The sequence below is a fragment of the Mesoplodon densirostris genome, chromosome X (genome assembly GCF_025265405.1).
Source record: "Mesoplodon densirostris isolate mMesDen1 chromosome X, mMesDen1 primary haplotype, whole genome shotgun sequence".
Lineage (NCBI taxonomy): Eukaryota > Metazoa > Chordata > Mammalia > Artiodactyla > Ziphiidae > Mesoplodon > Mesoplodon densirostris.
The window spans coordinates 77,938,891-77,962,780 of NC_082681.1; the positions used below are offsets into that span (position 1 = coordinate 77,938,891).

At 50.0% G+C, this 23,890-nt stretch overlaps 2 protein-coding genes across 2 annotated transcripts; both read left to right on the top strand.

Moving 5' to 3' along the window:
* The first annotated feature begins 536 nt into the window (after positions 1–536).
* LOC132481648 (uncharacterized protein CXorf49 homolog) lies at positions 537–6,559 on the top strand. The gene is made up of 6 exons (XM_060086487.1): positions 537–1,778; positions 2,460–2,616; positions 3,146–3,222; positions 4,264–4,299; positions 6,076–6,187; positions 6,264–6,559. The coding sequence occupies exons 1-6, from the start codon at positions 537–539 to the stop codon at positions 6,557–6,559; spliced, it is 1,920 nt and encodes a 639-aa protein (XP_059942470.1).
* A 10,915-nt stretch (positions 6,560–17,474) lies between these two features.
* LOC132481649 (uncharacterized protein CXorf49 homolog) lies at positions 17,475–23,572 on the top strand. The gene is made up of 6 exons (XM_060086488.1): positions 17,475–18,782; positions 19,473–19,629; positions 20,159–20,235; positions 21,277–21,312; positions 23,089–23,200; positions 23,277–23,572. The coding sequence occupies exons 1-6, from the start codon at positions 17,475–17,477 to the stop codon at positions 23,570–23,572; spliced, it is 1,986 nt and encodes a 661-aa protein (XP_059942471.1).
* Positions 23,573–23,890: the final 318 nt, after the last annotated feature.

The following is a 23,890-nucleotide window of genomic DNA, read 5'->3' on the forward strand; positions in this document are numbered from 1 at the left end:
GTGGAAGGGAGGCTGGCAAATGCTTTCGGCGCGTGCTAGGCATCCAGTGCCTCCATCTTGACATTTCATCCTCACCACCCCTGGAGCCCGGCGCCCTCACTCCCCGACCCCCTGTATAGATGGGAAACGGAGGCTCAGAGCTGTGACTCTAACCGGAAAGGGGAGGCAGGACAGGAGGAGGCGGGCCGAGAGTCTTGACAGAGGGAAGCACTCCCACCATCCCCTTCACCCAACTGCTCGGACCGCCCACGGGCTTGAGGGCAAAGCAGAGGCCCTCGACCCCATTGGTTAGGCCTCGAGGGGACAGGCGAACAAGGCGCCCGCTGGTTGGCGGGGGCCGGACCAATGAGGAGGCCGCGGCGCGGGTGTGGGAGGTGCGCTGAAAGTGGCGCGTCCTTTCGTTTGAGGCGAGCTCGTGCGGCGCCTGAGGTGGTTGACGCTGCCCTCTGAGCGCCGCCCGCCTCGTCCGCCGTGACCGCGACCGCGACTCGGGCCATCAACAGTCGACCCGGTTCCGCGGCCGCCTGGGTCACGACATGAGCTCCCCAGATGAGGTGTCTGTGTGGGGAACGGGTTTCGGCCCAGAGGGCGGGGAGCGGGCCGGCGTCCGCCCGGCCGGCCGCGCAGTTCCGCGGGGACCCGACCGCGGCGCCGAGCCCAGGAAGCCGCCGAGCGGCGGGGGCGGGAGCGGCTGCCGGGATCCCAAGGGCTTCCAGTCAGAGCGGGAGATGCTGGAAGCGGGAGGGCCGGTGCTGTGTGGCCGCGAAGGCCGACCTGGCTCCCCGGATGACGACACGAGGGACCTCCTGGACCTGTTCGAGGAGTCTGCGGCGGGCACCACGCAGCAGCTGTACGACCGGGACGTGCTGAACTTCTGCAGATACCCGTTGGAGGAGCCCTGCGCCTCCTTCGAAGTGTCCGCCGGCCTCGAGGCGGGTCCCGGCCGTCCAGGAGCGACAGCCCAGAGCTGTGGGGAAGCGCCGCCGGCTCTGGCCGGCCCTCTCCACCTCGGTGGGCCCGAAGCGGGCCGGGCCTGGAGGAAGCCTAAGAGAGCCACTAAGCGTAGGTTGAACGTGGCTGCGGATCGCCAGCGGTTCTCCTATGAAGGCCGGGCCCGGCAGCTATCCGACTCCGAGTCCTCAGATGAGTTCAGTGACACAGAGCTGATGACGGTGAGTACTTACCCCGGAGGAGGAGGCCAGGCCGAGCCCAGCAGACCCGAGGATCCCGGGGACACTCCCAGACACTCGAATTTCCAAGTCAGGGAGAATTTCCTTCCCGTGACAGGCTCTTCCCTGTCCTCGGCTCTGCGAGGACTCTCTTCGGTTGTGGAAAGGCAGGGCGTGGGAGAGCAGGGCATCTCTTCCCCTAAGAAAATGCAGAGCGTGCTCTGGGGGAACGGGGGCAGCAAGCCCAGCTACCCGGGAGCTGCTGCTGCTGCTGCTACGGCAGGTGGCCTGCCGCAGGTCACTCCTAGGAAGAAGGGGACCCTGGAGAAGAAATCCCTCGGGGGAGCCTCCACACTTGCCCTGGGGAAAAACTTCCCTTCCTGGAGGCAGCGAATCTGGGCACCTCCGCTGGAACCGGCCACCTTCCCCCCAGTCTCTGGTATTCCGCTGCTTGGGAGATCCAAGAGGTATACCTTGGTCCCTTCTGGAACCAAACAGGCCAAGCACACCAGCGCTGGGAAGAAATCCGTGGTCACGTGGACAAGGGAGTCTGAGGCTGTGGCGGGAGAAGATAAGGACCCAAATAGAGACCCAGCCCCAAAGGGCCAAGTGAGTAGGCCAGGCTCCTCCTCTCTCCCCACTCTTCCCCGCCCCCACCGCACCCAGAGCACACGTCTTCACCCATGCTGCCTCTGTCCACCCCTCAGGGGTCGTCATTGGGTGCCCCTCGGTCACTGGGTCATTATGATGCCTGATCGGGCTCCTTTTACTAGGGACAAACAGTAAGGTAGCACTTCGGGTGTGCTGGGCCTGGTTCTCCACCCTTGGCCTGTTTCCAGCGTCCTCTGAGAGACTGGGGCTGGGATGGAAGGGAGGGTTGGTAGCTGAATTGGGTCGGGGGATCCCTTAAAAGCTTCCCCGAAAAGCCTCAGTATTTAGACTCACCAGCTTCCTGAATCCTATCTCCTAGGTGTTCCCCAGACCTTCCTTGCAGGGGCCCTGGGCTTACTCAGTGCCCCACTGTTGTCCCTAGATCACCTCTGCCTGCTGGCCTGGGGCTGACGGAGGGAGAAAGTGCTAATGAGATCAGCCTTTCAATTCCCTTCCCAATTCCCTGCCTCACCCCGGCCCAAATCACACAACACTCTCTCTCCCTCTCTCTCTCTCTCTCTCTCTCTCCCTCTCCCTCTCTCTCTCTCTCTCTCTCTCTCTCTCTCTCTCTCTCACACACACACACACACACACACACACACTTCCTTAGTCCAAATCGGTGAAAAATTTTTGTTTCAGCTGCCAGCTCACAAGCCAGGGACACCTTATCTGCGCATGCATCGTGGAAAAGCCAGCAGTGGCGAGGTCGACACCAGAGGCCCCCAAGATCCAGGAAACTCAGAGCCCTTGGCCCTGAACCAGGGAGAAGTCATGCCCAGGGGGCCTGCCCCCTCAGGTGAGTGTCGTGGGTTTGATAGGAGGGGAGGGGAGAGGGGTGGAGGGCAGAAACCTCTGGCTCTGTCTCTGTTGGGGGCACAGCCGTTCTCTCAGGCAGCTTCTCCCACAGGAGACGGGGTGCTGGCAGGGCTGGCCTTGAGCCACATCATCCTGTGTGTGGGGTTTGTGCGGCGCGGCTGATCGGTGGCAGTGCCACACACAGCTCCTCCGGGTGTAGCCTTACAGGGGAACAGCCTTTTCTGTTAAGTCCTTTTCGCCCACATTGCTCTCCCACGTGCTGGCTGTGGCTGCAGCCCTGGGAGGGGCGAATCCAGAGGCACATAGCTTGGGGACCACAATGGCGAAATGGCTGCCCCCGGGTAACAGCGGAGGCAGGCCCAGAGAGAAGGTTCGGGCTTCTGGGCAGAGCAGGGGCGGCTGGTCGCCAGCAGAGGGTGGTGCCGCCTCACCTCACGGTAGACCCCACTTGGCCCTTTCCACCTCACTGGGAGCCTGCGAAGCTGGATTGTGTGTCCTTTCCCTCTCAGGTGACTGGGAGCCACTTGACCATCCCCCAAGACCGGAAACGCCGCAGCAGCCACTGGGAATGCCGGGCTGTCCTTCGGTAATGCTTCCTCTGGCTCCTGGAAATGCAGGCCCAAACTCGAGGGTGGGATCTGGGTCCAAGTTCAGCTGACATATATGTGGCCCCCCCTCCCCTGACCCCATCACGTACCCCATGGAGGGAGCCCACCTGCTTTCCACTGAGGAGCGCTTGCCAGTCTAGCCACCCGGCTTTGGGGTGCAGGGCCCGGTGGAGAGGAGAAGGTGGAGGAGAGAGGAGGCCAGATTATACTAATCATTTCTCTTCCTCCTGTGTCTGCTGGCCTAGTGTCTCGTGCTACAGAGAGCAGTAGACGCCCTTAAGAAGAAACTTGGTATGAGGAACCAGGGACGGAGAGCGGTATCTTAGTTCAGAACCCGGGTGGGCACCTGGGGTGGGGGTGGGCTGCAGGTGCAGTCAGCCTCGCAGGGACCAACATCCCTGTGGGGAGGAGAACCTAGCAGGCCTGGCCCTGGAGCCGGCTGTGCATGTACAACTGGGCGTGTGTACAAGCAGCAAAGTACTGTCTGGACTGCATGCACACTTTGCCAACCAGACCCGTCCTAGGGAATCTCCTTCTGATAGGACTTTTAGAGATGCCTCGTTGATTTTCCCTTGAACTGCTGCTTGGTGTGGCTTCTAAGGTTCTTGTTGGATTGTTTGTTTGTGTGTGTGACGAGATCTGAATGGTTGTGGCACGGCCCACAGCATCAGAGCTGCTGGCACACTTTGTTTCCCTTTAGGAACCAGTTCCACATTCAATTCCGGTGGTGGGGAGTGATCTGGCCCAGAGCTCTTTGCATCGGGTCTGGAGGGGGTTTCAGGTTTCAGGGCTACGCGGTTCCTCACGGGGATAGGGGACGGGCTTCCATATCCCTCTCTCTGGAGTGCCTACTAATGCCTGTCCCTGTTGCAGACACCATGAAGGACATGGCTCTCACGATGCTGACACTTTGAAGTGAGTGTTACACACACCGTACCCCTTCCCACAGTCCTGGCTGTTGAGCAGGGCTGGGGGCTGGCCCTGGCTTGAGGCTCTTCCCTGACTCTGCTGTTTTACAGGTTGAGCCCATCGTCTTCCTGCAGGAGGGGCAGCTGGTACCTTTGGAGCCCGGGAGCTGTGGCCAAGCTCGTTCCCTCCTGTTCTGCCTCAGCTAGGGCTTCCTCTACCCTTGTTTTGCCCCCTCCCCAGTTTCACAGCAGTTTCCAAATAAAGTACCTCTCATATTATGTGTTCTGCCTTCTCTCTGGAGGGGTAGGGGTAGGGTTAGGGGGCCGGGGCGGGGCACTGCTCCACGTCAGAGCCTTTTCCAGAACAGTATCTGTCGCATCCTGTGGTGGGGACTCTGGACCAGCCTCTGCTACCATCCCTGCAGTCAAGTCAGCGGACTGCCCCAGGTCTGGGTCCTCTGTGTGCTCTCCCTGGCCACACCGACACATCCTCCCTTGCCCCCGAAGGCCCTCTTCTAATTCTCTCCAAACCACCCTCCTCCTTTGGGGTCTGGTGGTTCCCATTCATCTCTGCCATTCACCCCCCGCCCATCAGCAGGAACTCATGACCCCCTTCCAGAGCTCCACTCTGGAAGCATTCACATCCTCCCTGCCCTCACCAGCTGACCACCCTCCTCCAGCCTGGTCGTCTCTATACCCTTGAGTGGAAATTGGCCCGTCAGGTTCTATGGCAAGTGTGGTTCGTAGGTCTGTGTTCTTGCATGGTCCCTGTCAAATACTCTTCCACCAGCCCCATGACACATTTTCCTGGAAATTATATTTCTGTGTCCCAGCTCAATCTCCCAGACTGCCTCTTTAGGACACACGAGATTGAGTCTGAGCTCCATGTTCAATTTCCCCCTCACTGGAGGTTGGGGAGCACTTCCTTCCCTCAGCCGGGACCCAGGGCTGTACTAGCCTGAGACTCAGAGGGACAGATCTGTGTTTGAGTGCGGCGATTCTGCCTGGCGCCCTTCCCAAACGACCGGTGTTTTACTACACAAAAGGGGGTATGATGGTAGATAGGACATTCAAGGTTGGTGACTGTGTGCCCCTGTGTGTGAATAAAAGTAATCAGGGATAATCTCCCTTGAGGGAGAAAGATGTGATTCAGGGAGTAAAGAGAGTAGAGGCTGGTCCAGGTTCTGTAAGGCATTGAATGAGCAAAAGCAAGGGTCGGATCTGTTGTGTTCAAGGGTTGTCGTTAAATTCCCAAAGCATAGGCGGGGGAGTATGCAGAAGTCACCAAACCCCACGACAGGGTGTTGGGATGCTCGAAATGTTGGATTCGCTGGAGGAGGCTCTCGATCCTACTCTGTGATCCTATGATGTCTGACAGCTACTGTGGGTGTGGATGGAGTGAGATTGGGAAGAGTGGCTCCTCAGAGTAGCTCATCTTAGAATCAGGGGACCCATATATGAGACCACCCAACATGAGCTACCCGGGACAGGGGCAGGGTGGGCGCAGTGAGGATGGGAAGTAAGGAGTGACTGCGCCTGGACAATGGGGAGCACTTGAGTCCACCCTTCCCCCATATTCTCACAGTGACTCGCTTCCAGAGTCCATGGCATGAGCTCAGGTGGACAGACCACATGTGGGATGGGGCAGTCACAGACCTCAGGGTCAGAAAAGGACATTCGTGGGACTTAATCCACTCAAACCCCTCCCTGGAGGAGGTGGGCTTGATTGCTGCCCAGGCCTCTGGCTGGATTCCTAGGATGTACCCAGTGCCCCCCCACCAGTCCAGCCTGTACCAGGCTTATGTTCTAGCCCCTCTTGCTTCGGCACTGCTCCCCACTGAGCTGAGGCCATTACCAATGAGTGTGTGTGCACTTCGAGGAAACAGAGCCAGCGTAGACTTTGGACCTGCCTCTAACCTGTAGAGACAGTCATTCCAGGTCTTGTGTCCCTGCAGACACTCTGGAGAGTGTGAAGCTAAGTACAGGCTGGAGACCACCATCACAGGAACTCGCTTCCCAGTGCACACTATGGAGGGTATGGGACCAGCTCAGTGGTATGGCACCATCCCTTCCGGCCTGAAGCCCTCTGGCTCAGAGCCCATTCCCTCTAGCCTCTAACCACAGTGTGCACACTGGGGGAAAAGTGAAACCAGAAGAGAAATACTGCCCCAAGCCCTCAGGACCCGGCTATATCCCAGACCAATGTGGAGACTGCCATCACACCTGGGAGAAACCCAACTTCCTCAGGGCTCTTAACTCTGGCCCCTCAGGTCCCAACCCCACACCTGAAAGGGCAGTGAGGGCCATTGAGCAGAGAAGCAGCCCCAGCTCACACCTTATTCTGGCTCTAGCCCCTTCAACTCCAGACCTGTTTCCCACCCGGGCAGTGACTGCCACCACGCCCTAGGGGAAGATGCAGCCCATGCTCACTTCATATCTAGCTCTCCCTCCAGAGCCACTGGGCACATGCAGACTGAACAGGGATGGTCCCACACAAGAACACACCCTCAAGACTGGGATAGATAACTGTCTCACCTAATTTCATAGAGACAGAGAAAGTTTTAAAAAGATGAGTAGACAGGGGAACATGTTTCAAATTAAAGACAAGAAAAAATGCTGAAAAAAACCCTAAGGAAACTGATAAATAATTTAACTGATGAAGAGTTCATAGCAGTAGTAATATGAATGCTAACTGAACTGGGGCAAAGAATAGATGAACACAGTGAGAATTTTTAACAAAGAACTAGAAAATATAAAAAGGACAAGTCAGAGCCGAATAGCATAACTGAAATTACAAATACACTAGAGGGAATTAACAGCAGATTAGGTGACAGAGAAGAACACATAAGCAGTCTGGGAAGTAGAATAATGGAAATCACTCAATCATAAGTGCAAAAAACAATTTTTTTTAATGAGAATAATTTAAGGGACCTGTGGGACAACATCAAGCATACTCACATTTGCATTATAGGGGTCCCAGAGGAGAAGAGAGAGAGAAAGGGGTTGAAAAATGTATTTGAGGAAATTATGGCTGAAAACTTCCCTAATCTGAAGAAAGAAACACAGAGGAAGCACAGAGAGTCCCAAACAAAATGAACCCATACACACCCACATCAAGACATATAATTAAAAGGGCAAAAGTTAAAGAGAGAATTCTAAAGGTAGCAAGAGAAAAACAAGAGTCACATACAAGGGAAGTCCCATAAGCCTATCAGCTAATTTTTCTGCATATACTTTGCATGTCAGAAGGGAGTGGCATGATAAGATTTAAAGTGCTGAGAGGGAAAACCCTACAACCTAGGATACTTTACCCAGCAAGGTTATCATTCAGAATTGAAGGAGAGATAAAGGCTTCTCAGACAAGCAAAATTTAAAAGAGCTCATCAATACTAAACCAACCTTACAAGAAGGGTTAAAAGGTCTTCTTGAAGTTAAAAAAAAAAAAAAAAAAAAAAAACACTGGCTACAACAGGAAATAAGAAATTAAAGGACGGGGAAAATATACTGGTGAAGCAATTATATCATAAAGGCTGGGTATTTACCAGTTAAATAAGCTAGTACAAAGGTTAAAAGACAAAAATTGTAAAATCAACGGTAACTACAATAAACAGTTAAATGATAGACATGAAGATGTGAAATATGACATCAAAAACACAAAATGCTGGGAGGTGAGTAAAAAATGTAGAGCTTTCAGAATGTGTTTGAACTTAATGACTATCGGTTTCAATCAAATAGTTATAGGTCAACATAAATGAACTCCATGGATCAAAGACCTACTATAGATCTACCATAACTAGAGAGAAAGGAACACAAACATAACACTGAAGAAAATCATCAAACCACAAGAGAGACACTAAAAGAAGAAAGCATCCTCCTGACTTCAAACTGCAAGTTGCAGTACGATGGCCTCAGATACACATTAGTAAATGTTTTTAAATCCCAAATGAATCCTACCTAATATTTGATAACCTTTGGGTGTATGTTTCAATGTCTGAAAGACAGTTTTCACTAGATGTTAAAGTTGTGGGATAGCTTCTAACAGGACCCAATAGGTTTATACAACAAATTTATGACCTTGGATCTCCCCAGATTGGTTAGGAAGGTGTACAATTGGTTTCCTTTAGGCTCAATGTCACCTACAGGTAGCCTTGAAAACAGCCGCTGTCATCCTGCTTTCAATGTGGGCATGTAGGGTTCAATCAGTTTTCCAATGGTATGATTATTTGGCTGCAATATTTATTCCTTCACTTGGAATAGAAGATATCATTACTCATATAGAGGCTTTAACAAAATTCACCCAGCAAGCCTTAAATGATAGTAACCAAGCCGTGTGTTTGCTCAGTTCAGAAATTTCCATGATGAGAAAAGCAATCCTACAGAATTGCATGGCCCTCAATATTCTAACAGCTTCCCAAGGGGGAGCTTATGCTGTAATACATAGTGAACGTTTTGTTTTTATACCTGATGAGTCTTCTAATGCAACCCCCGCTTATGATGCGTATGAAAAATTGGATTTCCACTCTGAATGATCGTCTTCCCAGTTTAAGGGAAATGCTAGGAAAATGGTATGGTTCAAGAGGATATTGGCTTAAATCTTTACTAATGATATTGTTGCTCCTATTTCCAACTTTGATTACAGTTTGTGTAACTTATAAAGTTTTAGTTTCTTGGTTTTTGCACTGTGTATCACCTGCTCCTACTAAGATAATGATATCTAAACAACTGGAAACTATTGATCACATCTATAGTTCTCTATAAGATAATGGACATGCACAATGCACATGCAAGGTAAAATTGGTGCAAGTCCTATTGGACAACTTGGAATTGGCCGTTAGTCCTTGCCAGACATCTTACTAGTACCACCCCCTAAAAGGAAAGAAAGAACCGGGCTATTAGGACCCAGCATCGAGGGACATGATGGACCCAAGGCACGTAAAGAACCACCCTACCATTTAGGGACCAAATACTTGATCACCTAATGCTTTCTATTGAAAGATTAATGATCAAAAGTGGAATTAATGTAATAAAATTATTTTCAGGCAGGACAAGAAACATTTTAAACATAAAACTCTCTCTCTGCCCATTTGAGCCACTACCCCCTCCCCTTTAGTGTGATTTGTGCATCACATTATACATTAACTAGATCCCCTTAAAAGATACAGGAATGCCCACACACCAAAAAAAAGAAAAGAAAAGAAAGAAAGAAAGAAAGAAAGAAAGAAAGAAAAGAAGGAAAGAAAGAAGAAAAAGAAATTTCCTCCTGGAATCATGAGGTAGCTCCTTAAGAGATAACTTTCCTTTCTCAATCCTGTAATGCCTCATTAATACCCACTACTCGCCTTGTTGGACTATGTAAACTATTAACATGCTACTTTGTCTCAAAAACTTATATCACGGTTTTACCTCCAATGGGTGGAACAGTCCTCAGAGTTTTCTGAAGATTGTCTCCCAGGTTATAGTCCTCAGGTTGGCTCAAATAAAAATTTCCATTTTTCTTCGATTGACTATTGATTAATTTTTTTGGACAACACAATGAAACCAAAAGATGGTTTTTTAAAAAGATAACAAATCACAAACCTTCGGCAGACAGACCAAGAAAAAAAAAAGATTCCTAAGGAATCACTAAAATCAGGGCTGAAAAGGGAGACATCACCATTGAGTCTATTGAATTTAAAAAAACATAAGAAAATAGTATGAAAACTTTTATACCAACAAATTAGACACATATATGCAATAAAAACATTTGTAGAGAGACACAAACTTCAAAACAGACTCAATAATAGACAATCAATTAAATTAATAATTAAAAATATTCCCACAATGATGCTCCTGTCCAGATGGCATCACCGCTGAATGCTATCAAACATTTCAGATGGAAATAATAGCAACACTCCAGAAATTCTTCCAGAAAATAGAAGAGGAATGAACACTTTCAAAATAGCTCTAGTAGGCCAATATTACTGTAGTGTGAGCCTCTGACATTTTTTTTTTCTTAATTGTAATGCAAGTGCCTGACATTAAGCTTTTGATTGCTGAGGCACCACTTCAAAGACAGCTATATCAAAAAGAACAAATTGCCAGCTACACGACTAGGTAAAGAGCCAGGCCACCACACCCCTGAAGTTTCCTTTGTTTTAGAGATCTCTGATTGACTTAGATAACTGACCCTTTGGCTGCTTGTTTTTCCCTTCTTGTGCTTTAATTCCCATTCTGTGTTAAATTCATCAATAAAGAGTGAATCTGAGAAACCCTAGGCCCCTCACTCTTGACCCCGATACATACATAACCCCAGGTCCCAGCTCTCTTTCTCCACCCACAACCTTTCTGTGTGGTCCAAGGCATGCCATGTACCCTCCATGACTTATGAGTAATAAACTTCGTCCTTACAAAGTCTCCTAAAGGTTATTGCTGAGGTGCCTCTTGCAATTATAATAAGAACCACAAGGGCTAGTTCAACCACAACATTGGTTCTGAAAGGGGAAATATCTGTGGGGGCTCGCCTTGGAGTACAGATAAGTGCCTCCAGGTATTTCTAGCTGACAGTATCACTATCGATTGGCTGAGACCAGCACAATTACCCTGATGCCCAAAACACACAAAGACATCCAAAATAAAGAAAATTGCATACCAATCTTTCTCATGAATATAGATGAAATAACCCTCAAGAAAATATTAACAAACTGAATTCAGAAACATATAAAAAGGATTATATACCATAACCAAGTGGGATTTATTCTAGAAATACAAGGTTGGTTTAACATCTAAAAATCAATTTATGTAATACACTATTTTAAAAGAAGAAAGCACTGAAACATTATCATATTAACTGACACAGAAAGAGCATGTGACAAAATTCCACCACCTTTCATGATAAAAACAATTAAAAAAACTAGGAATAGAAAGAAATTTCTTCAGCATCATAAAGGATATCTATGAAAAACCTACAGCTAACATCATATTTAGTAGTGAAAGACTGCATACCTTTTCCCTAAAGTCAGCAACAAAGACATGCTCACTACTTTTATTCATTATTGCACTGGAAGTTTGAGCCAGTTCAAACAGGGAAGAAGAAGAACTAAAAGTCATCCAGATAGGAAATAAAAAGGGAGGTTTTTTTTATTCTCAGATGACATGATTTCATATGCAGACAATCCTAAGGAATCCACAAAAACGGATCTAACGGTAGAACTAATAAAGAAGTTCAACAGATCACAGAATACAAGAGTAATATATAAAACAAATTTTATTGCCATATACATGTAGCAAATAATCCAAAAATGAAATTAAGGAACACTTAATTCTAGCTACAATAGCATCAAAAAGAATTAAATGCTTAGGCATATATTTAACAAACCAAATGTAATACTTATGCACTGAGAAACACAAATTGATGTTTGTTGAGAGAAATTAAAGATGATCTAAATAAATGGAAAGGCATTGCATGTTCATGGTTGTAAGACTCAATATTTATATGGTAATTCTCCCCAAATTGACATATAGATTCAATTCAATCTCTATCGAAATTTCAGCAGGCTTTCTTTGTAGAAACTCACAGGCTGATCCAGAAAATTCATATGGAAATGAAAAACAAAACAAAACAGAATATCCAAAACTACTTCAAAAAAGAACAAACTTGGAAGATTCCACCTTCTGATTTCAAAACTTACGATAAAAATAAAGGTAATCAAGTTAGTGTGATACCGACATAGAGATAGATCAATGGAACAGAATCGAGAGTTTAGAAATAACGAACTCTCCTTATATTTATGGTCAATGATTTTCAATTCAATGGGGAAAGGATAGTCTTTTCAACATATGGTGCTGGCACAACTGGATATCATGCAAAAATACAAACTTCGAACCTTACTTCACAGCACACACAAAACTTAATGCAGAATGGATCAGAGACTTAAAAGTAAAACCTACAACTATAAATCTGTTAAAAGAAACCCTAGGAGAAAAATATTTGTACGCATGAGCTAGGCGATGATTTCTTAGATACAACACCAAAAGCATGATCCATAAAAGAAAAACTTGATAAATTGGACTTTGGCAAAATTTAAAACATTTATGCTTCAGAAGGCACTATTCAGAAAATGAAAAGACAAGGTACAGACTGGGAGAAAATATTTGAAAGTCACAGATCTAACAAAGAACTTGTATGCAGAATAAAGAATAAGAATAATAAATAAATAAGAAAATGACCCCATTAAAAAGTTGGGTAAAAGATTTGTATAGACATTTAACCAAAGAAGGTTTAGAAATGGTTAATAAGCATATGAAAGGATGTTCACAGCCACTAGTCAGTAGGGAAATATAAATCAAAACCATAATGAGATACCATGTTGCAAAAACAATAGGATGGCTATAATCCAAAATACAGATAATAACAAATATTTGGATTTGGAGAAATTTGAATCCTCATACACTTCTGGTGATAATGTAAAATAGTTGAATCTTTTTGGAAAATATTCTGGTGTTTTCTTAAAAAGTTAAACATAGAGTTACCATATGATCCAGAATGTCCATTCCTAGGGATCTACCGAAGAGAACTGAAAACATATGTTCACACAAAAACTCATGAACTCAAAATGTATATGAATATGCTTAACAGCATTGAGTTTGGGAATATTATCCATAACATTCCCAAACTAAACACAACCCAAATGCCCATAAACTGATGAATGTATAAATAGAATGTGGTATACCCATACCATGGAATATTATTTGGCAATAAAAATAACCAAAGTACTGATACATGCTACAACATGGGTGAACCTCGAAAACATTACATTAAGTGAAAGAAGCCAGACAACATGTACTATATATTGTGTGATTGCATTTATACAAAATTTCCTAAATAGGCAAATCATAGAGACAGAAAGTAGTTTATTACTTGCCTATAGGGCTGGGGGTGGGTTGGGGGGTTCGGGGTGTTGGGTAAGGGATACAAGGCGTCTTCTTGGGCTAACAAAAATATCCTAAAATTGATTGTGATAGATGCACAACTGTGAATATACGAAAAGCCATTGAATGAGGCATTTTATTTTTTAATTCATTTTTATTGCAAAAACACATAATATGAAACCTACCTTATTAACAATTTTTTAGTGTACAGTGTTGTTAACTATATGAACATTGTTGCAATCAGATCTCTGGAATTCTTCATCTTGCATGACTGCAAATCTATACTCATGGAACAACAACTCCCCGTTTCCCCCTCTCCCAAACCTTTGGCAACCAGGATTCTACTTTCTGCTTCTAAGAGTTTGACTACTTTAGGTACCCCATATAAGTGGAAACATGCTGTATTTGTCCTTTGTGAGTGGCTTGCTTCACTTAGTATAATATCCTCAAAGTTCATCCATACTACAGCATATAGCAAGATTTCCTTCTTTTTAAAGGCTGAATAATATTCTGTTATATGTATACATTATATATACCACCTTTTATCTATTCACCTGTTGATAGATATTTAGGTTGTCTTCACCCCTTGGCTATTGTGAATAATGGTACAGTGAACATGGGAGTGCAATAATCTATGCAAGATCCTGATTTCAATTATTTTGTAATGTAAATGTAAATATACGGAAGTGAGAATGCTGGATCATATGGGAGTTCTATTTTTATTTTTTTAGGAACTTCCATACTGTTTTCCATGGCGGGTGCACAATTTTACACTCCCACCAGCAATGCACAAGGAACTCATTTTCTTCACTACCTTGCCAACACTTGCTATTTTGAGTTGTTTTTTTTTTTTAATACTGGCCATGTTAGCAGTTGTGAGGTGATAACTCATTGTGGTTTTGAATTGCATTTCCCTGTTGACTAGTGATGTTGAGCATTTTTCATATACCTGTAGGCCATTTATGTGTCTTCTTTGGAGAAATATCTAATCAATTCCTTTGTCCATTTTTAAATTGTGTTATTTGGGTTTTGTCTGTTTCTTTGTTTTTGAAAGCATAAGCCACAGACTGGGAAACAATATTTGCAAAGCACACATGATAAAAAACTTGTATCCGAAAGAGATAAAGAACATTCGATATTCAGTAATGAGAAATCAAACAACACAATAAACAATGAGCAAAAAAAAAATCGAACTGTCATTGTGCTTGCTGGATGGTCAGTAAGCTACTGAGAAGATGTTTGACCTCATTAGTCATTAGGGGAATAACTAAAGCCAGAATGAAATACGACAACATAGCTATAAACATGGCTGAAATAAAAACAAAATACAGACAATACCAAGTGCTAGACAGACTGAGGAACAGCTAGAACTCTCCTGCATTGCTGGTGAGAATGCAAAAAATGGTATAGACTCTCTGGAAACAGTTAAAAATACACTAACGATTCAATCCAGCAAGTTAACTCCTAGATATTTACCCAAGAGAAATGAAAACTTATATTCACAAAAAATCTGTATGCAAATGTTCATAGCACTTTTCTTAGATGCTTGGGTGACTGCACACTGGCACCGGACACAGACATATCTAGGACTACTGGACACAGTTTCTGAGCTGACATTGATCCCGGAAGCCCAAAGTGTCATGATGGGGCCCCATTAGAGTGGGGCTTATAGGTTCTGGCAGTAAAAGGAGTTGGGGATAGAGATCAGTTCACAGTGAGCTGACTGGGTCCCTGGACAAACATAGTGGTCATTTCTCCAGTCCCCAAGCTGATAATTCTAAGTGATACACTTGGCAGTTGGAGCAATGACCTACACATTGGGTCATTGGTCTGTGGAGTAAGAGCTATCATGGTGGGGAAAGCCAAGAGGAACCTCTGCCACTGGCTCCCACCCCGGGCCAAGAGAGTACGTCAAAACCAGTATTGGATCCTGGTGAGCATAACAGGGTAAAGCAGAGATTAGTGACATCGTTGGAGACGTATGGGATGTATGGGAAGAGGAGGTAGGAGAGCCACAGGGACGAAGAGAGTGGAGAAGGAGAGAAGTTCCGGGAGTCTCTCTATGGGGGAGGGAGGAAGGGAATGGAAATGGTGAGAGGGAAGATGGAGGCTTCCACTGGATCCACTGGTAATGTTTCATAGGATGCTGGTGGATGCAGGAGATTTTGCTATATCCTTCCTTATCCATTTTAACATATTTGAAATAGCACACCATGCCTTAAAAAGTCACTGGGAGAAGTGGAAGAGGGCGGTATCCACAAACAGGCAGGCACCATCGGGGGCAGGCTCGAGGAGGAGGATTGCAGGTTTACAGTGCACCCAGTCTCCCCTGCTCTGTAACTTCTCCAGCATGGCCAGCTTCTCAGGTGCAGAAACTCAGGCCCAGAAAACTGGGCCTTTGAGTTCCACAGGCAACAGCGGTTCAGACACGCCAGGACTCTCCAGGAGGTCAGCCAGAGCAGGATGCAGGAGAGAGAGGTGACTGAAGACAGAGGAGTATGAACGGGAAGGAGCAGAAGGAAGGTACGGGAGGAATGGAGGGGTGTCAGAGTAGGAGTTGGGTGGCAGACAAGGGAAATTCTAACACCCATGGGCCATAGAGAAACCAAGGGAGGCACCACTCCCCAGACATCAGTACTGCTCAGCTCAGGGAAGCTGAGAACTGACAGTTCCAAGAAAAATTGAGAGACACCTGGCTATCCACACCGACCGCCATCACAACTGGTAGGCCTTGGTTGTGCGTCCTTCAAAACTTTAAAACATACTTGTACATATACTTAAATGAATTCTCATATATTACATAGGATTGACTGGTGTGTGTGTGTGCCCACGCACGCAAGTGATTTAACTTACAAATGTGAATCCAAAGCCATCGTTCTGCAACTTGCAGTTTGAAGTCAGGCAGGTGCTTTCGAAAGCTGTGAGAATGGCCTGATGCATTCCGTTGGACTGCCACGCTTTATGCTACTGGATGCTAAGCCACGTTGCATTCATCCATTTCCTTACTGATGGGAATTTGGAGTGCTCCCAGTTTTTCCCATCACCAACACCCTTGTGCATGGGCTCCTGTACACTACAGGTACCAGCGTGTCTCCGGAAGAAGTACCAGGCAGCGGACTTGCCGGAACATAGAGGAAATACCTATTTTTTTTTTTCTTCCTTTTTAAGGTCTTCGGCTCAAAGCAAGGACTCTGGAGTCAGATTGATTGGTTTCAATCCTGCCGCTGATCCCCACGAGCCAAATGACCTTGGGCCAGTGGCTGAACCTCTCAGTGCCTGTTTGCTCACCGGTAAGAGGCCAGTAATAGTTGGTACTATAGTTCTAGGAGTGTCACGCTGATGCATTACTATTTATGCCCAGCACTTAGAAGAGTGCCAGGCACAGAGTCCGTGCTGGCACTAAGTTGCTTTCAATGGATTCTGCCAAATTACCTCCCAAATGGGTCTCTTGCACCACCGCCACAGGGGTTTGCTCCTCACCTCTCCCACCCTCGGAATGGTTAAGCTCTTTGAAGGATGTCAACCTAGTGTGTGAAACCCGATTCGTGGTTTTAGTTCACATCTCCAGGATCAGTGGTGGCGAGCATCTTTTGGGGTGTAACTGGCCACTGCGATTTCTTCTTCTTTGAATTTGCCTCAGAGAGGGGGAAGGGCTGATGGAGCGAGGCCAACCCCAATCTGTCCACCAACCCCAGTCTGTCCGCCAAACCTGCCTGCCAATGACGTTTGCTGAGCCACATTTGATGGAGCAGTTGAGACAGAGACCTTACAGAACGAAAATACGATCCCTTTGCTCTCTGGCCGACCCCTGATCACTGACTGGGGGACTCCTGTGCCCATTCTCCTGTTGGGTCATAAGGCTTGCGGTGGAAGGGAGGCTGGCAAATGCTTTCGGCGCGTGCTAGGCATCCAGTGCCTCCATCTTGACATTTCATCCTCACCACCCCTGGAGCCCGGCGCCCTCACTCCCCGACCCCCTGTATAGATGGGAAACGGAGGCTCAGAGCTGTGACTCTAACCGGAAAGGGGAGGCAGGACAGGAGGAGGCGGGCCGAGAGTCTTGACAGAGGGAAGCACTCCCACCATCCCCTTCACCCAACTGCTCGGACCGCCCACGGGCTTGAGGGCAAAGCAGAGGCCCTCGACCCCATTGGTTAGGCCTCGAGGGGACAGGCGAACAAGGCGCCCGCTGGTTGGCGAGGGCCGGACCAATGAGGAGGCCGCGGCGCCGGTGTGGGAGGTGCGCTGAAAGTGGCGCGTCCTTTCGTTTGAGGCGAGCTCGTGCGGCGCCTGAGGTGGTTGACGCTTCCCTCTGAGCGCCGCCCGCCTCGTCCGCCGTGACCGCGACCGCGACTCGGGCCATCAACAGTCGCCCCGGTTCCGCGGCCGCCTGGGTCGCGTCATGAGCTCCCCAGATGAGGTGTCTGTGTGGGGAACGGGTTTCGGCCCAGAGGGCGGGGGAGCGGGCCGGCGTCCGCCCGGCCGGCCGCGGCGCCGAGCCCAGGAAGCCGCCGAGCGGCGGGGGCGGGAGCGGCTGCCGGGATCCCAAGGGCTTCCAGTCAGAGCGGGAGATGCTGGAAGCGGGAGGGCCGGTGCTGTGTGGCCGCGAAGGCCGACCTGGCTCCCCGGATGACGACACGAGGGACCTCCTGGACCTGTTCGAGGAGTCTGCGGCGGGCACCACGCAGCAGCTGTACGACCGGGACGTGCTGAACTTCTGCAGATACCCGTTGGAGGAGCCCTGCGCCTCCTTCGAAGTGTCCGCCGGCCTCGAGGCGGGTCCCGGCCGTCCAGGAGCGACCGCCCAGAGCTGTGGGGAAGCGCCGCCGGCTCTGGCCGGCCCTCTCCACCTCGGTGGGCCCGAAGCGGGCCGGGCCTGGAGGAAGCCTAAGAGAGCCACTAAGCGTAGGTTGAACGTGGCTGCGGATCGCCAGCGGTTCTCCTATGAAGGCCGGGCCCGGCAGCTATCCGACTCCGAGTCCTCAGATGAGTTCAGTGACACAAAGCGTAGGTTGAACGTGGCTGCGGATCGCCAGCGGTTCTCCTATGAAGCCCTGGGCCTGCTGCTATCCGACTCCGAGTGCTCAGATGAGTTCAGTGACACAGAGCTGATGACGGTGAGTACTTACTCCGGAGGAGGAGGCCAGGCCGAGCCCAGCAGACCCGAGGATCCCGGGGACACTCCCAGTCACTCGAATTTCCAAGTCAGGGAGAATTTCCTTCCCGTGACAGGCTCTTCCCTGTCCTCGGCTCTGCGAGGACTCTCTTCGGTTGTGGAAAGGCAGGGCGTGGGAGAGCAGGGCATCTCTTCCCCTAAGAAAATGCAGAGCGTGCTCTGGGGGAACGGGGGCAGCAAGCCCAGCTACCCGGGAGCTGCTGCTGCTGCTGCTACGGCAGGTGGCCTGCCGCAGGTCACTCCTAGGAAGAAGGGGACCCTGGAGAAGAAATCCCTCGGGGGAGCCTCCACACTTGCCCTGGGGAAAAACTTCCCTTCCTGGGGGCAGCGAATCTGGGCACCTCCGCTGGAACCGGCCACCTTCCCCCCAGTCTCTGGTATTCCGCTGCTTGGGAGATCCAAGAGGTATACCTTGGTCCCTTCTGGAACCAAACAGGCCAAGCACACCAGCGCTGGGAAGAAATCCGTGGTCACGTGGACAAGGGAGTCTGAGGCTGTGGCGGGAGAAGATAAGGACCCAAATAGAGACCCAGCCCCAAAGGGCCAAGTGAGTAGGCCAGGCTCCTCCTCTCTCCCCACTCTTCCCCGCCCCCACCGCACCCAGAGCACACGTCTTCACCCATGCTGCCTCTGTCCACCCCTCAGGGGTCGTCATTGGGTGCCCCTCGGTCACTGGGTCATTATGATGCCTGATCGGGCTCCTTTTACTAGGGACAAACAGTAAGGTAGCACTTCGGGTGTGCTGGGCCTGGTTCTCCACCCTTGGCCTGTTTCCAGCGTCCTCTGAGAGACTGGGGCTGGGATGGAAGGGAGGGTTGGTAGCTGAATTGGGTCGGGGGATCCCTTAAAAGCTTCCCCGAAAAGCCTCAGTATTTAGACTCACCAGCTTCCTGAATCCTATCTCCTAGGTGTTCCCCAGACCTTCCTTGCAGGGGCCCTGGGCTTACTCAGTGCCCCACTGTTGTCCCTAGATCACCTCTGCCTGCTGGCCTGGGGCTGACGGAGGGAGAAAGTGCTAATGAGATCAGCCTTTCAATTCCCTTCCCAATTCCCTGCCTCACCCCGGCCCAAATCACACAACACTCTCTCTCCCTCTCTCTCTCTCTCTCTCCTCTCTCTCTCTCTCTCTCTCTCTCTCTCTCTCTCTCTCACTCTCTCTCTCTCTCTCTCTCTCACACACACACACACACACACACACACTTCCTTAGTCCAAATCGGTGAAAAATTTTTGTTTCAGCTGCCAGCTCACAAGCCAGGGACACCTTATCTGCGCATGCATCGTGGAAAAGCCAGCAGTGGCGAGGTCGACACCAGAGGCCCCCAAGATCCAGGAAACTCAGAGCCCTTGGCCCTGAACCAGGGAGAAGTCATGCCCAGGGGGCCTGCCCCCTCAGGTGAGTGTCGTGGGTTTGATAGGAGGGGAGGGGAGAGGGGTGGAGGGCAGAAACCTCTGGCTCTGTCTCTGTTGGGGGCACAGCCGTTCTCTCAGGCAGCTTCTCCCACAGGAGACGGGGTGCTGGCAGGGCTGGCCTTGAGCCACATCATCCTGTGTGTGGGGTTTGTGCGGCGCGGCTGATCGGTGGCAGTGCCACACACAGCTCCTCCGGGTGTAGCCTTACAGGGGAACAGCCTTTTCTGTTAAGTCCTTTTCGCCCACATTGCTCTCCCACGTGCTGGCTGTGGCTGCAGCCCTGGGAGGGGCGAATCCAGAGGCACATAGCTTGGGGACCACAATGGCGAAATGGCTGCCCCCGGGTAACAGCGGAGGCAGGCCCAGAGAGAAGGTTCGGGCTTCTGGGCAGAGCAGGGGCGGCTGGTCGCCAGCAGAGGGTGGTGCCGCCTCACCTCACGGTAGACCCCACTTGGCCCTTTCCACCTCACTGGGAGCCTGCGAAGCTGGATTGTGTGTCCTTTCCCTCTCAGGTGACTGGGAGCCACTTGACCATCCCCCAAGACCGGAAACGCCGCAGCAGCCACTGGGAATGCCGGGCTGTCCTTCGGTAATGCTTCCTCTGGCTCCTGGAAATGCAGGCCCAAACTCGAGGGTGGGATCTGGGTCCAAGTTCAGCTGACATATATGTGGCCCCCCCTCCCCTGACCCCATCACGTACCCCATGGAGGGAGCCCACCTGCTTTCCACTGAGGAGCGCTTGCCAGTCTAGCCACCCGGCTTTGGGGTGCAGGGCCCGGTGGAGAGGAGAAGGTGGAGGAGAGAGGAGGCCAGATTATACTAATCATTTCTCTTCCTCCTGTGTCTGCTGGCCTAGTGTCTCGTGCTACAGAGAGCAGTAGACGCCCTTAAGAAGAAACTTGGTATGAGGAACCAGGGACGGAGAGCGGTATCTTAGTTCAGAACCCGGGTGGGCACCTGGGGTGGGGGTGGGCTGCAGGTGCAGTCAGCCTCGCAGGGACCAACATCCCTGTGGGGAGGAGAACCTAGCAGGCCTGGCCCTGGAGCCGGCTGTGCATGTACAACTGGGCGTGTGTACAAGCAGCAAAGTACTGTCTGGACTGCATGCACACTTTGCCAACCAGACCCGTCCTAGGGAATCTCCTTCTGATAGGACTTTTAGAGATGCCTCGTTGATTTTCCCTTGAACTGCTGCTTGGTGTGGCTTCTAAGGTTCTTGTTGGATTGTTTGTTTGTGTGTGTGACGAGATCTGAATGGTTGTGGCACGGCCCACAGCATCAGAGCTGCTGGCACACTTTGTTTCCCTTTAGGAACCAGTTCCACATTCAATTCCGGTGGTGGGGAGTGATCTGGCCCAGAGCTCTTTGCATCGGGTCTGGAGGGGGTTTCAGGTTTCAGGGCTACGCGGTTCCTCACGGGGATAGGGGACGGGCTTCCATATCCCTCTCTCTGGAGTGCCTACTAATGCCTGTCCCTGTTGCAGACACCATGAAGGACATGGCTCTCACGATGCTGACACTTTGAAGTGAGTGTTACACACACCGTACCCCTTCCCACAGTCCTGGCTGTTGAGCAGGGCTGGGGGCTGGCCCTGGCTTGAGGCTCTTCCCTGACTCTGCTGTTTTACAGGTTGAGCCCATCGTCTTCCTGCAGGAGGGGCAGCTGGTACCTTTGGAGCCCGGGAGCTGTGGCCAAGCTCGTTCCCTCCTGTTCTGCCTCAGCTAGGGCTTCCTCTACCCTTGTTTTGCCCCCTCCCCAGTTTCACAGCAGTTTCCAAATAAAGTACCTCTCATATTATGTGTTCTGCCTTCTCTCTGGAGGGGTAGGGGTAGGGTTAGGGGGCCGGGGCGGGGCACTGCTCCACGTCAGAGCCTTTTCCAGAACAGTATCTGTCGCATCCTGTGGTGGGGACTCTGGACCAGCCTCTGCTACCATCCCTGCAGTCAAGTCAGCGGACTGCCCCAGGTCTGGGTCCTCTGTGTGCTCTCCCTGGCCACACCGACACATCCTCCCTTGCCCCCGAAGGCCCTCTTCTAATTCTCTCCAAACCACCCTCCTCCTTTGGGGTCTGGTGGTTCCCATTCATCTCTGCCATTCACCCCCCGCCCATCAGCAGGAACTCATGACCCCCTTCCAGAGCTCCACTCTGGAAGCATTCACATCCTCCCTGCCCTCACCAGCTGACCACCCTCCTCCAGCCTGGTCGTCTCTATACCCTTGAGTGGAAATTGGCCCGTCAGGTTCTATGGCAAGTGTGGTTCGTAGGTCTGTGTTCTTGCATGGTCCCTGTCAAATACTCTTCCACCAGCCCCATGACACATTTTCCTGGAAATTATATTTCTGTGTCCCAGCTCAATCTCCCAGACTGCCTCTTTAGGACACACGAGATTGAGTCTGAGCTCCATGTTCAATTTCCCCCTCACTGGAGGTTGGGGAGCACTTCCTTCCCTCAGCCGGGACCCAGGGCTGTACTAGCCTGAGACTCAGAGGGACAGATCTGTGTTTGAGTGCGGCGATTCTGCCTGGCGCCCTTCCCAAACGACCGGTGTTTTACTACACAAAAGGGGGTATGATGGTAGATAGGACATTCAAGGTTGGTGACTGTGTGCCCCTGTGTGTGAATAAAAGTAATCAGGGATAATCTCCCTTGAGGGAGAAAGATGTGATTCAGGGAGTAAAGAGAGTAGAGGCTGGTCCAGGTTCTGTAAGGCACTGAATGAGCAAAAGCAAGGGTCGGATCTGTTGTGTTCAAGGGTTGTCGTTAAATTCCCAAAGCATAGGCGGGGGAGGATGCAGAAGTCACCAAACCCCACGACAGGGTGTTGGGATGCTCGAAATGTTGGATTCGCTGGAGGAGGCTCTCGATCCTACTCTGTGATCCTATGATGTCTGACAGCTACTGTGGGTGTGGATGGAGTGAGATTGGGAAGAGTGGCTCCTCAGAGTAGCTCATCTTAGAATCAGGGGACCCATATATGAGACCACCCAACATGAGCTACCCGGGACAGGGGCAGGGTGGGCGCAGTGAGGATGGGAAGTAAGGAGTGACTGCGCCTGGACAATGGGGAGCACTTGAGTCCACCCTTCCCCCATATTCTCACAGTGACTCGCTTCCAGAGTCCATGGCATGAGCTCAGGTGGACAGACCACATGTGGGATGGGGCAGTCACAGACCTCAGGGTCAGAAAAGGACATTCGTGGGACTTAATCCACTCAAACCCCTCCCTGGAGGAGGTGGGCTTGATTGCTGCCCAGGCCTCTGGCTGGATTCCTAGGATGTACCCAGTGCCCCCCCACCAGTCCAGCCTGTACCAGGCTTATGTTCTAGCCCCTCTTGCTTCGGCACTGCTCCCCACTGAGCTGAGGCCATTACCAATGAGTGTGTGTGCACTTCGAGGAAACAGAGCCAGCGTAGACTTTGGACCTGCCTCTAACCTGTAGAGACAGTCATTCCAGGTCTTGTGTCCCTGCAGACACTCTGGAGAGTGTGAAGCTAAGTACAGGCTGGAGACCACCATCACAGGAACTCGCTTCCCAGTGCACACTATGGAGGGTATGGGACCAGCTCAGTGGTATGGCACCATCCCTTCCGGCCTGAAGCCCTCTGGCTCAGAGCCCATTCCCTCTAGCCTCTAACCACAGTGTGCACACTGGGGGAAAAGTGAAACCAGAAGAGAAATACTGCCCCAAGCCCTCAGGACCCGGCTATATCCCAGACCAATGTGGAGACTGCCATCACACCTGGGAGAAACCCAACTTCCTCAGGGCTCTTAACTCTGGCCCCTCAGGTCCCAACCCCACACCTGAAAGGGCAGTGAGGGCCATTGAGCAGAGAAGCAGCCCCAGCTCACACCTTATTCTGGCTCTAGCCCCTTCAACTCCAGACCTGTTTCCCACCCGGGCAGTGACTGCCACCACGCCCTAGGGGAAGATGCAGCCCATGCTCACTTCATATCTAGCTCTCCCTCCAGAGCCACTGGGCACATGCAGACTGAACAGGGATGGTCCCACACAAGAACACACCCTCAAGACTGGGATAGATAACTGTCTCACCTAATTTCATAGAGACAGAGAAAGTTTTAAAAAGATGAGTAGACAGGGGAACATGTTTCAAATTAAAGACAAGAAAAAATGCTGAAAAAAACCCTAAGGAAACTGATAAATAATTTAACTGATGAAGAGTTCATAGCAGTAGTAATATGAATGCTAACTGAACTGGGGCAAAGAATAGATGAACACAGTG

Bases quoted from the DNA above. Each gene is read 5' to 3' on its own strand.
- LOC132481649 (XM_060086488.1), top strand. From the start codon at position 17,475: ATGAGGTGTCTGTGTGGGGAACGGGTTTCGGCCCAGAGGGCGGGGGAG. The intron at 18,783-19,472 runs GTGAGTAGGCCA...TTTTTGTTTCAG, and splicing joins ACCCAGCCCCAAAGGGCCAA to CTGCCAGCTCACAAGCCAGG. The intron at 21,313-23,088 runs GTACCTTTGGAG...TCTAACCTGTAG, and splicing joins TCCTGCAGGAGGGGCAGCTG to AGACAGTCATTCCAGGTCTT.
- LOC132481648 (XM_060086487.1), top strand. From the start codon at position 537: ATGAGCTCCCCAGATGAGGTGTCTGTGTGGGGAACGGGTTTCGGCCCA. The intron at 3,223-4,263 runs GTAATGCTTCCT...GCTGTTTTACAG, and splicing joins GAATGCCGGGCTGTCCTTCG to GTTGAGCCCATCGTCTTCCT. The intron at 6,188-6,263 runs GTATGGGACCAG...CATTCCCTCTAG, and splicing joins CCCAGTGCACACTATGGAGG to CCTCTAACCACAGTGTGCAC.